Source organism: Phyllobates terribilis, unplaced genomic scaffold (genome assembly GCF_046119375.1).
Source record: "Phyllobates terribilis strain yellow unplaced genomic scaffold, ASM4611937v1 Scaffold_1__5_contigs__length_1240528914, whole genome shotgun sequence".
NCBI classification, from domain to species: Eukaryota; Metazoa; Chordata; class Amphibia; order Anura; family Dendrobatidae; genus Phyllobates; species Phyllobates terribilis.
The window spans coordinates 83,625,757-83,638,670 of record NW_027362761.1 but is presented as its reverse complement, the minus strand read 5'-3'; the positions used below and the strand labels follow the sequence as shown (position 1 = coordinate 83,638,670).

Below are 12,914 nucleotides of genomic sequence, written 5' to 3'. Positions count from 1 at the left end.
CTTTTTTCACAAAAATGTTACTTTAGACCCAATTTTTTTTATTTTCACAGGGGTAACAAGAAAAAATAGACACCAAAATTTGTTTTCCAATTTCCCCTGGGCACGAAGATACCCAGTATGTGGGGAAAAAACACTGTTTGGGCGCGCGGCAGGGCTCGGAAGGGAAGGAGCGCCATTTGACTTTTTGATTGTAAAATTTGCTTGAATAATTAGCGGACACCATGTTGTGTTTGGAGAGCCCCTGTGTGCCCAAACATTGGAGCTCCCCCACAAGTGACCCCATTTTGGAAACTAGACCCCCCAAGGCACCTTTATAGATGCATAGTGAGCACTTGGAACCCCCAGGTGCTTCTCAAATTGATTTGTAAAAATTAACAATTGTTTTTTTTTTCACTTTTTCATTTTTACGAATCAATTTGTGAAGCACCTAGGGGTTCCAAGTGCTCACTATGCATCTAGATAGGTGCCTTGGGGGGTCTAGTTTCCAAAATGGGGTCACTTGTGGGGGAGCTCCAATGTTTGGGCACACAGGGAGTCTCCAAATGCAACATGGTATCCTCTAACAAATTGAATATAAAATCGGCTCAAATTGTTAGCGGACACCATGTTGCGTTTGGAGAGCCCTGGGTGCCCAAACATTGGAGCTCCCCCACAAGTGACCCCATTTTGGAAACTAGACCCCCCAAGGCACCTATCTAGATGCATAGTGAGCACTTGGAACCCCCAGGTGCATCACAAATTGATTTGTAAAAATGAAAAAGTGAAAAAAAAAAACACTTTTTCATTTTTATGAATCAATTTGTGAAGCACCTGGGGGTTCCAAGTGCTCACTATGCATCTAGATAGGTGCCTTGGGGGGTCTAGTTTCCAAAATGGGTTCACTTGTGGGGGAGCTCCAATGTTTGGGCACACAGGGACTCTCCAAATGCAACATGGTATCCGCTAACAAATTGTTGGCACAAATTGTTAGCGGACATAATGTTGCGTTTGGAGAGCCCCTGTGTGCCCAAACATTGGAGCTCCCCCACAAGTGACCCCATTTTGGAAACTAGACCCCCCAAGGCACCTCTCTAGATGCATAGTGAGCACTTGTAACCCCCAGGTGCTTCACAAATTGATTCATAAAAATGAAAAAGTAAAAAAAAAAAAACACTTTTTCATTTTTATGAATCAATTTGTGAAGCACCTGGTGGTTCCAAGTGCTCACTATGCATCTAGATAGGTGCCTTGGGGTGTTTAGTTTCCAAAATGGGGTCACTTGTGGGGGAGCTCCAAAGTTTGGGCACACAGGGGCTCTCCAAACGCAACAAGGTGTCCGCTAACAATTTGAGCCGATTTTCCATTCAATTTGTTAGCGGATACCATGTTGCATTTGGAGAGTCCCTGTGTGCACAAACATTGGAGCTCCCCCACAAGTGACCCCATTTTGGAAACTAGATACCCCAAGGCACCTATCTAGATGCATAGTGAGCACTTGGAACCCCCAGGTGCTTCACAAATTGATTCGTAAAAATGAAAAAGTGAAAAAAAAAACACTTTTTCATTTTTATGAATCAATTTGTGAAGCACCTGGGGGTTCCAAGTGCTCACTATGCATCTAGATAGGTGCCTTGGGGGGTCTAGTTTCCAAAATGGGGTCACTTGTAGGGGAGCTCCAATGTTTGGGCACGCAGAAGCTCTCCAAACGCAACATGGCGTCCGCTAACAATTTGAGCCGATTTTCCATTCAATTTGTTAGCGGACACCATGTCGCGTTTGGAGAGCCCGTGATGTGCCTAAACAGTGGAGCTCCCCCACAAGTGACCCCATTTTGGAAACTATACCCCTCAAGGATTTTATTAAGGTGTATAGTGAACATTTTGAACCCAGAGGTACGACACAGAATTTGTTTACATTAGGTCATCATATTGAATAAGTTGTCATTAGTCTTGAGCGCAAGTGCTCACTACTTGAGTTTGCATCGGGTACTCAGGTATGCACCATGTACAGCGTGTGCTCGAGTGACATGCTCGAGTCCCTGCTCCGCATGTTTCACGGTTATTAGACACCCAAAAAAAAACATGGGGGGGATCGCTCGTGCATGGCAGGAAATCCCCATAAAGTTTTTTTGGCCGTGAAGCATATTGGGCAGAGACTCGAGCATGTCACTCAAATACCCACGATACTCAATACATACCAGAGCACCCGATGCAAACTCAAGTAGCGAGCACTTGCGCTCAACACTAGTCGCCATATCGTCATCTTTTTTTCTTACTTTTGAAAAAAATCCCAACCCCATCACAACCCTAACCCCAACCCTAACCCCAACCCCAGCCCTAACCCTAGCACAACCCTAACCCTAGCACAACCCTAACCCTAGCACAACCCTAAACCTAGCACAACCCTAATCCTAGCACAACCCTAACCCCAAACCCAGCCCTAACCTTAGCCCAATCCTAACCCAAGAGTTTATTTTTGACGCCGTTCCTCGTGCGGTATAAGTGATTAGACGACTTTATTCTTCGGGTCGGTGTGATGACAGCAATACCAGAATCATATGGGGTTTTTATGACTGACAGCTGTCACACACTAAAAGACGCATTTTTTGTAAAATCTTGTTTTTGCATCGCCATATTTTGAGAGCTATAATTTTTCCAGATTTTGACAGATAGTCATGTGACAGCTCGTTTTTTGCGGGATGAGTTGACGTTGTTATTGGTGCCATTTTCAGGCACGTGACATTTTTTGATCGCTTTCTATTCCGATTTTTGGGAGGTAGAATAAACAAAAACCAACAATTCAGGAATTGTTTTTTTTGGTTTTTTTTATTCTGTTCCGCGTGTGGTAAAATTGATAAGGCAGCTTTATTCTTCGGGTCAGTACGTTTACAGCGGTACCACATTTATACCGGTGATTGGCTGGTTGTTGTATACAAATCCTGCTTGGATTGGTCCGCTCTCCCTGCCTGCCCAGCTCTCCCTGTCTCCAAGACTATCAGAGCTGTAGCAGATCCCTCTGGCCCGCCCTTGTATCCTATTAACGGTACCTCCTTCTCTTCCTCCCTGATCTCGTACATGTGCGCCTGCGCCGCTTCACTGCAGTCCTCAGGAGCAAGATCTGAGAGGCAGAGAAGGAGGTAATACAAGGGCAGGCTAGACGAGTGAAAGAGGTGTGTTTTTCTGGGCACACCACCTCTCTTTCTCTTTTTTCCATACCCCGGCCGTCCTGGACGCCTGCAGCTGCTTCACTTACACTTTCCCGGTGAGGCGCCCCCTCACCTCGTCACTGCAGTCCTCAGGAGCGAGATCAGAGAGGCAGAGAAGGAGGTACCGGTAATAGGATACAAGGGCGGGCCAGAGGGATGTGCTACCGCTCTGATAGTCTTGGAAACAGGGAGGGCTTATAAATTACCATAATTATATGCCCTATAAGATGACACCCGGCGTATAAGATGACTCCTGACTTTTGAGAAGATTTTCAGGGGTTAAAATGTCGTCTTATACGCCGGAAAATACGGTACTTCTCAAAGTTAAAGCTCTGTTCACACTGGCATTGTGGCTTTTACTGAATACATAGCTAAAATTATTCAGCTGGTTCCACTTTAAAATAGATACTAGTAAATCAGGACCAACACCAGAACCTGGTGAGTGCTGGGTGCACACAACACCTTGGGGGCCTATTCTGCTCACTTTCCAATTTACATTTTTCATCATACACGTGTGGCAGATGTGTACACTGCAAGTATGTTGCAGGATAAAAAGCTAGCAGATCAACCTCATAGATGCTAGTGAATATTATGACATTGTTATTTAAGAAGTTGGAAATGGGGGAGGTTTTGCTTCTGCCCTTACAATGCACAATAATTCACCTGCAATTTTATTGTGGGCTGCCAATGGAATTAACATGGCAACCGTAGGGCCTACCGAAGGCCTCAATGTCTGTCATGTTTGTATATCTGTGAGTAGGGCTTCATGGGAGGAAATGTTACAATACACTACAATAATTAAAGTACTGCAGTTCATAGTCCAAGCAATGAAGTTGTCACAGTTTCTAGTCCCTCAGGAAGACAAATAACAATAATAAATATACATACAGACATTCAGTACAGACCAAAAGTTTGGACACAACTTCTCATTTAAAGATTTTTCTGTATTTTCATGACTTTGAAAATTGTACATTCACACTGAAGGCATCAAAACTATGAACTAACACGTGGAATTATATACTTAACAAAAAAGTGTAAAACAACTGAAAATATGTCTTATATTCTAGATTCTTCAAAGTAGCCACCTTTTGCTTTGATGACTGCTTTGCACACTTTTGGCATTCTCTTGATGAGCTTCAAGAGGTAGTCACCGGAAATGGTCTTTCAACAATCTTGAAGGAGTTCCCAGAGATGCTTAGCACTTGTTGGCCCTTTTGCCTTCACTCTGCGGTCCAGCTCACCCCAAACCATCTCAATTTGGTTCAGGTCTGGTGACTGTGGGGCCAGGTCATATGGCGTAGCACCCTATCACTCTCCTTCTTGGTCAAATAGCCCTTACACAGCCTGTAGGTGTGTTTGGGGTCATTGTCCTGTTGAAAAATAAATGATGGTCCAACTAAATGCAAACCGGATGGAATAGCATGCCTCTGCAAGATGCTGTGGTAGCCATGCTGGTTCAGTATGCCTTCAATTTTGAATAAATCCCCAACAGTGTCACCAGCAAAGCACCCTCACACCATCACACCTCCTCCTCCATGCTTCACGGTGGGAACCAGGCATGTAGAGTCCATCCGTTCACCTTTTCTGTGTCGCACAAAGACACAGTGGTTGGAACCAAAGATCTCAAATTTGGACTCACCAGATCCAAAGCACAGATTTCCACTGGTCTAATGTCCATTCCTTGTGTTCTTTAACCCAAACTTGTCTCTTCTCCTTGTTGCCTGTCCTTAGCAGTGGTTTCCTAGCAGCTATTTTACCATGAAGGCCTGCTGCACTAAGTCTCCTCTTAGCAGTTGTTGTAGAGATGTGTCTGCTGCTAGAACTCTGTGTGGCATTGACCTGATCTCTAATCTGAGCTGCTGTTAACCTGCGATTTCTGAGGCTGGTGACTCAGATAAACTTATCCTCAGAAGCAGAGGTGACTCTTGGTCCTCCTTTCCTGGGGCGATCCTCATGTGAGCCAGTTTCTTTGTAGTGCTTGATAGTTTTTGCAACTGCACTTGGGGACACTTTCAAAGTTTGCCCAATTTTTCGGACTGACTGACCTTCATTTCTTAAAGAAATGATGGGCACTCATTTTTCTTTACTTAGCTGCTTTTTTCTTGCCATAATACAAATTCTAACAGTCTATTCAGTAGGACTATCAGCTGTGTATCCACCTGACTTCTGCACAGCACAACTGATGGTCCCAACCCCATTTATAAGGCAAGAAATCCCACTTATTACACCTGACAGGGCACACCTGTGAAGTGAAACCCATTTCCGGTGACAACCTCTTGACACTCATCAAGAGAATGCCAAGAGTGAAAAGTCATCAAAGCAAAAGGTGGCTTCTATGAAGAACTTAGAATATAAGACATATTTTCAGTTGTTTCACACTTTTTTGTTAAGCATATCATTCCACATGTGTTAATTCATAGTTTTGATGCCTTCAGTGTGAATGTACAATTTTCATGAAAATACAGAAAAATATTTAAATGAGAAGGTGTGTCTAAACTTTTGGTCTGTACTGTACATCTACATATACCACATATAAATATATATTGTATATTATTTCTACACTGTATTGAATAAAATCTCCTTGACCCATAAAATAGATTGGAATACTTTTAAATATCCTAGACATCTAGTTATAGTGTAAGCCCCAATGGGGCTCTTTGTAAAGCTCTGTGGAATTAATGACACTATATAAGTAAGTAAAATAAAATAAAAATGTTATCATAACGTATATAAATTTGTATATACTTTTACAGCATCCATCCAGTTAGTTAACTTGGCACTTAAATAATTAAGAATGCTTAGCATCTGAATTACTTACAATAGCTGTTGGCGATGCTGCCAGCACGCAGTACAGCACCAAAGGGGAAATGAAACTTTCATCCTCCGTCCCTGGGTATGGTTTCATTAGATTTCCATCTTGGCAGAAGAAGCCTTGAATATGCACTTGAAAGGTATCTGTGCACTCAAAGTAGTATGCAAGCAGAACAGTGCCAGCCATAATGACGAGCTGAAAGTAAAGCATATTAGGTTAAAATCCAAGAACCAAAAGTGCTCAGTCTTAGAATAATCCTCACTAAACAAAAATGTCCCGATCACCGCAGCATTCTTCTCATAACTATTGCTGTTATGTTGCAGTGCTGATACCCGCCACACATTGTCTGATACATAAGCCTATTGGCAAACCCACTTAATGAATGTGTCTGATCGAAGTTTGTCCTCTGCCTGGTGACAGAGGGATATGTGCCTTAAGCAGCTAGTTTATCAAAGGGCATATTCCTGTCGATAATGGGACGGATCAATGCAGCATCTATGTAACACTGTGTTATATAAAGCACTTTCACACCACATAGCAGGATCTGATGTAGGAACTTGTATAGTGTCACAGGGGTCACGGCTCCAATTTAATCACCTAATCATCATCCAATCATGATATAGTTGATAAATCATAAACTGGATGAAAGTAGAATACATTTCAGTTCTTAAAGGGTAGCTCTCATCTATCTTCTGGAGCACATCGCTCTCCCCTGGTTGCGGGGGGCAGTGTGCTGCTGATGACTGATAGGAAAAGATGACAGCATGGTTGAGCAGCTGGCCAGAGCTGCATGCTCTTCAATGCTGTTAGATGATAGTGTTGGATGAGATCTGGCCAGCTTCAGAGCAGCATTTCCAAGATGTATAGCAAAAAGCTTGTAAGCTTGCTCTCCTTGCCTCCTATAGACTGCAGAGGTGGCAGGTAGCCTAGACAACGAGCAATACACAGTAGAATTAAATATCCCTCTGTTCTTGAGAACAGAAAGAATTTTAATAAGAAGTCCCATGCAAAGTTGCTTTGCATTTTTATCAATCAATTACAAATGATGAGTAAACCCCTTTAACAATAGTAGGCACATTTTGGAAAGGCTCTGTTCACATTTGCATCATGGTTTCCATATGAAACCTCTACACATTAACAGATCAGTCACACAGTGGTTTTTACCAAGGTACTATGGATCCTATTGACTTGAGCACCATCAGCTTTTTCCTTTGGGTCCATAATTTTTGCACTGTTCTTCTCTGCACATGTGACAGATTCTGTGACAGAGTGGAAAGGTGCAACGCATATGCAGACATGGTCTATGTAAAGATGGAAGCCTACAAAATTATTTTTTATATGTGAAAGTAGTGTGATGCTGCACAACAATATAGTTTGGGTACAACTAGTGGCTATATGGAAGCATGGTGACTAAGTGATTAGCACTGGGGTCCTGGGTTCAATTCCTACAATGGGGTCCACAACAGCGGTAAGGAGTTTGTATGCTCTCCCAATGTTTGCGTGCATTTCCTCCCACACTACAAAGATATTGATGGAGAACTTAGGCTGTGAGCCCCAATGGGGTTGGTGATGAGATTGGCTGCAAAATGCTGTGAAATATATTGGTCTTATCTAAGGAAGCATAATAAGTGATACATAAAGTACCAATCACCCTGACATTAAAACAACAACTAAAGTGAATAACATTGATTATGTTCTGATTGATGTTTTGGAAGCATGCTGGGATCTGAGCGACTTTGTCAAGATGGGTGGGATAAATTGTGATGATAGGACAACTGAGTCATGAACGCCCTTGGATCATTGATATGCCTGGGGAGTGGAGGCTGGTCCGACACCACAAAAGAGCATCTGGAAAACAAATCCCTAAAAAAATATATATGGTTACAGGTGACAGAACCAACATGAGATCACAGCTTGATGTGCATGAGCCGAAAAGAGTACCCATACTCACCCCTGTCCACTACAGAAAATGTCTAAAAATGAGCATGTGAGTATGACAATAATATATAAATAAAAATTTCCTTTACAGCACATCTGAGGAAGAAATGGCTCCAGGATGCACTATAGAAGAGGGCGAGCTGGAAGAGGCGAGCTGTCAATCAAGGCGAGCTGTCAAAGTGCAGTTGCGTGCTTACAGTGTCCGCTCACTGTGTACTGAGTGGTTATTGTAACCCCTCTGTACATTCCTCTATGGATGAAAGCCGGTACCTCCCAGGAGGAATAAAGTTCAATCCCTCATGGTAGCCGCGCTTCTATTAAGGCAGTCAGGCAGCATTATAACGCTATTAACCCTATACCTGCAGGTTAATAGCGATTGGGGACATGATAGGTTCCCTTTAACCCCTTTACAACCCAAGGTGGTTTGCACGTTAATGACCAGGCCAATTTTTACAATTCTGACCACTGTCACTTTATGAGGTAATTACTCTGGAACGCTTCAACGGATCCCCGTGATTCTGAGATTTTTTTTTCATGACATATTGTACTTCATGATTGTGGTAAAATTTCTTCTTCAAGGATTTTATCAAGGGGTATAGTGAACATTTTGAACCCTGAGGTACGACACAGAATTTGATAACATTAGGTCATCATATTGAAGAAGTTGTCAATAGTCTTGAGCGCAAGTGCTCTCTACTTGAGTTTGCATCGGGTACTCAGGTATGCACCATGTACTGCGTGTGCTCGAGTGACATGCTCGAGTCCCTGCCCCGCATGTTTCACGGTTATTAGACACCCCAAAAAAAACATGCGGGGATCGCTCGTGCATGGCAGGCAATCCCCGCAAAGTTTTTTTGGCCGCGAAGCATATGGGGCGAGACTCGAGCATGTCACTCAAATACCCACGATACTCAATGCATACCAGAACACCCGATGAAAACTCAAGTAGCGAGCACTTGCGCTCAACACTAGTCGCCATATCGTCATCTTTTTTTCTTACTTTTGAAAAAAATCCCAACCCCATCACAACCCTAACCCCAACCCTAACCCCAACCCCAGCCCTAACCGTAGCACAACCCTAACCCTAGCACAACCCTAACCCGAGAGTTTATTTTTTACGCCGTTCCTCGTGCGGTATAAGTGATTAGACGACTTTATACTACAGAGATACCAGAATCATATCAGGTTTTTATGATTGACAGCTGTCACACACTAAAAGACGCATTTTTTGTAAAATCTAGTTTTTGCATCGCCATATTTTATGGGGCGCGTCGTCATCATCTTCACCTCTGTTGGGGGGTTCCAGGGCTTCTAGGACTCCCTTGGTTATTTTTGTAGGTGAGTCGCATATCTATCTCTGCTATAGGGGAATGGTCTGGGTACCAATTGGGATCATTTGTATAACTCGTTGCCATTGTGCTATGATGTAATGTTTGCAATCCCATATCTATTATCTTTTATGCATGTGCAATTGTCCTTATCTACATATCTATATGTTTATATATTGTGTGTGTCCTGTCATTTTTGTGCATGCAATACTGTACTGTATATCCCATTCCTACCCCCTCTTTATATATTCATGTGCGACTGCCCCCACTTACATATTTATATGTTCTTATATTCTGGTTGTCCTGCTATACGTGTGACCCCCTAACATCTGGAACCATGCACTTTATATCCTCTCTTTTTGTGATTTTTTACATCTGCTATTATGTATTTTCTATTTAATAAAATTATGCCTTTTTATGCCATATCACTCACTTGTTCTCCTTTTTCAACATATTTCATATGTGAGTAGGCAACTTTCGGCCCGGGGCTCGACAATTCTGTCTAGATGCCGCGGTCCGTTCAGTTTCTATGGTGGGCCACTGTTTGTTCAAAAATATGGCGAAGCCCACGTCAAAATTTTTGGGAAAAATTAATTAAAAAATAATAAAAAATAATAATAATTTGGGACTGCATCTTTATTAACCCCTCAAGTGCAGTCCCTAAATGTGTTTTATTTTAATTTTATAATGAATTTTTCACCAAAAATTTGACATGGCCTTCGCCATATTTTTGTGTCCAGCCAGGTACAGCAGGCAGGAACAGGCTGCCCCCAACCCCCAGATGCCTATTTGTACCTGGCTGGAAGCAAAAATACAGGGAAGCCCTTCTTTTAATTATTTCATGAAATTCATGTAATAATTTAAAAAAAATTGACGTGGGGCTTCGCCCTATTTTTGTGTCCAGCCAGGTACAACTAAGCAGCTGGCGGCTGGAATCCGCAGCGCAGGGAGGCCCAAGCTTTCTGCCCCCCCCCCCCTGCAAATTGCAGTCCGCAGCCACACCAGAAACTGGAGCGTTCATAGAAGCGCCATCTTCTGGCGCTGTACCCAACTCATCCAGGGCCCTGGTGCGGTGGCTCACTGGGTAATAAAGGGGTTAGGGCCAGCTTGGTATTATCAGCTGGCCCTAAGCCCGAAATTCATGGGGTCACGCCAATATTAGACATGACCACCATGAATTTCTTGTAAAGTATTTACAAAAAACACAACACCAAGAATAAAGTCCTTTAATTGAAATAAACACACATTCCTTTAATGTTCTAAATTAAACCATACTTACCGTCACGCCGATTCCAGCGGAAGCCAATGTCTTCTGCAATAAAAGTAAAATAATAAACCAACCTCATCCTTACCTTTCCATGGTTCTCTGGAGAGCTTCAGCTCTGCTACAATGACATAACAGGCTGGATCGCAGCAGAAAGCTGCCATCCAGCTTGCCATGCCGCAGATACTGAGAAGCGCAGGCATGCTTGCGCTCCTCAGTGTCTTGCTGTGACGGCATCCAGATGAGCCGAGTTCATGTCCAATGAACTCAGCTCACCTCATGCACGTCACTGACAGCGTGGGAGAATTCTCCTGCGCTTACCGAGAATTCTCCTGCGCATGCGGTGAGCGCAGGAGAATTCTCCCACGCTGTCAGTGACGTGTATGAGGTGAGCTGAGTTCATTAGAGATATCCTCTGGATGCGCCATTTCTGGGGCAGCTGACGGCTGGTGTTTCTAGCCTGGGAGGGGGCCAATATTCATGGCATCCTTCCTGGGCTATTAATATCAGCCCCCAGCTGTCTGCATAGCCTTTGCTAGCTATTAAAATAGGGGGGACCCCACGTCATTTTTTTCTGGGTCCCCCATTTTAATAACTAGTAAAGGCTAGGTATTCAGGTGGGGGTTGATATTAGTAGCCTGGGAAAGTTTTCCAGGCTTCAAACATCTGCCCCAGCCGTCTGCTTAACCTCTGCTAGAGACTAAAATTATGAGGAACCCCACGCCAATTTTTTTTTTTAATAAATCCTTTATTTTAACACTAAGTGACAAGTACAGTAATCAACACTATCACTGTACTTATTATATATGTGACTGACATGTTTCTATCTATCTAATCTATGTGTGATGCTCTATTCTTTCTGTTCTAAATTGTCGGGTGCCGATGCTGAATTGCCGGCCGGCTTTTTTAAAGAGACGGTGCATGAAAACACTATTATTTTTTTTTAATAAATCCTTTAACACTAAATGACAAGTACAGTAACCAACACTGTCACTGTACTTCTTATATATGTGACTGACATGTTTCTATCTATCTAATCTATGTGCGATGCTCTATTCTTTCTGTTCTAAATTGTCGGGTACTGGTGTATGCCGCTGCCGAATTGCCGGCTTTTCATGTTTCACTGTAAGCACTGTTCCCATAGATTTGGGCAACCACTGTAATGCCACAACTACCATTGCTGTGGCATTACGGTGAGTGGCAGACAATCCCTGCATGATGTGAAAAAATCCAGTTATGCTTTTGCTGCACGAACAGTTATCGAACATAACCTCGAACAGCCGAATTTTTTGCAAATCGTTCGCGTTCGTCTAACGACTCGAACACTGCCCAAAACAGCTCGAATTTGAGATTGGCGAACAGTTCGAGTCGAATACCGCTCATCTCTAGTGATCAGTGACCACAGTAACTGAATGAACCTCTCCCTCCAAAAAATGCCTCCATTCCTCAAAAGCTAATTTTACAGCAAGTAACTCACGATTCCCAACATCATAATTTCTTACCGCCGGCGAAAATTTCTTAGACAAAAAGCACATGGACGTAAGTTAGTCAGAGTTTTAGGCCCCTGCGACAAAACCACCCCTACTCCGACCTCTGAAGCATCCAACTCTGCAATGAATGGCTGTTGGAGATCAGGTTTGATCAGAATGGGGGCAGACATGAAATACTCTTTTAATTTTTCAAAAGCCCTGATAGCACCCGGAGACCATACCTTGAGATTATACCACTTACGTGTCAGGTCAGTAAGAGGTTTAGCAATCTAAGAGAAACCCTTGATAAATTTCCTATAATAGTTGGTGAATTCCAGAAATCATTGCAAAGCCTTAAGATCACAAGGCTGAACCCAGTCAATTACGGCCTGTACCTTACCAGGGTCCATCTTAAACCCTTCTGCTGACAAGATGAACCCCAAGAATTAAATTTCCTGAAAAGAAAAAACACATTTCTCTAATTTAGCAAACAAGGTGTTCTCCCTTAACCTTTGTAACACAACCCGGACATGTTCCTGATGAGAATCCAAGTCTGGAGAGAAAATTAGAATATGATCCAAGTAAATCACAACATATCTTCCAATGCAATCAGAGAAAATATCATTCATAAAATTTTGAAACACAACAGGAGCATTGGATAACCCAAATGGCATGGCAAGGTTTTCAAACAGACCCTCCGACATTAAAACCGCTGTTTTCCACTCATCACCCTCCCGGATGCGTATCAAATTGCAAGCCTCTCTAAGATCAAGTTTAGAGAACACCCTGGCCCCTAGAAGCTGATTATTAGTGTTGAGCCACCCCCATAGTGTTCGGGTTCGGTTCGGTTCGTCGAACACCGGGATGTTCGAGGAACTGTTCGTCGAACTGTTCGTCGAACACCTTAGAACACCGTCGA

The 12,914-nt window shown here is 43.0% G+C and overlaps 1 protein-coding gene across 1 annotated transcript in view; it reads right to left on the bottom strand.

Annotated features, from left to right (window-relative positions):
• Nucleotides 1-12,914, bottom strand: part of PLPPR1 (phospholipid phosphatase related 1) — a 304,348-nt gene that overhangs the window by 106,476 nt on the left and 184,958 nt on the right. The window contains exon 3 of the mRNA XM_073664656.1: nt 6,003-6,191. Within this exon, the coding sequence (XP_073520757.1) occupies nt 6,003-6,191 (189 nt within the window). The remainder of the gene's footprint in view (nt 1-6,002; nt 6,192-12,914) is intronic.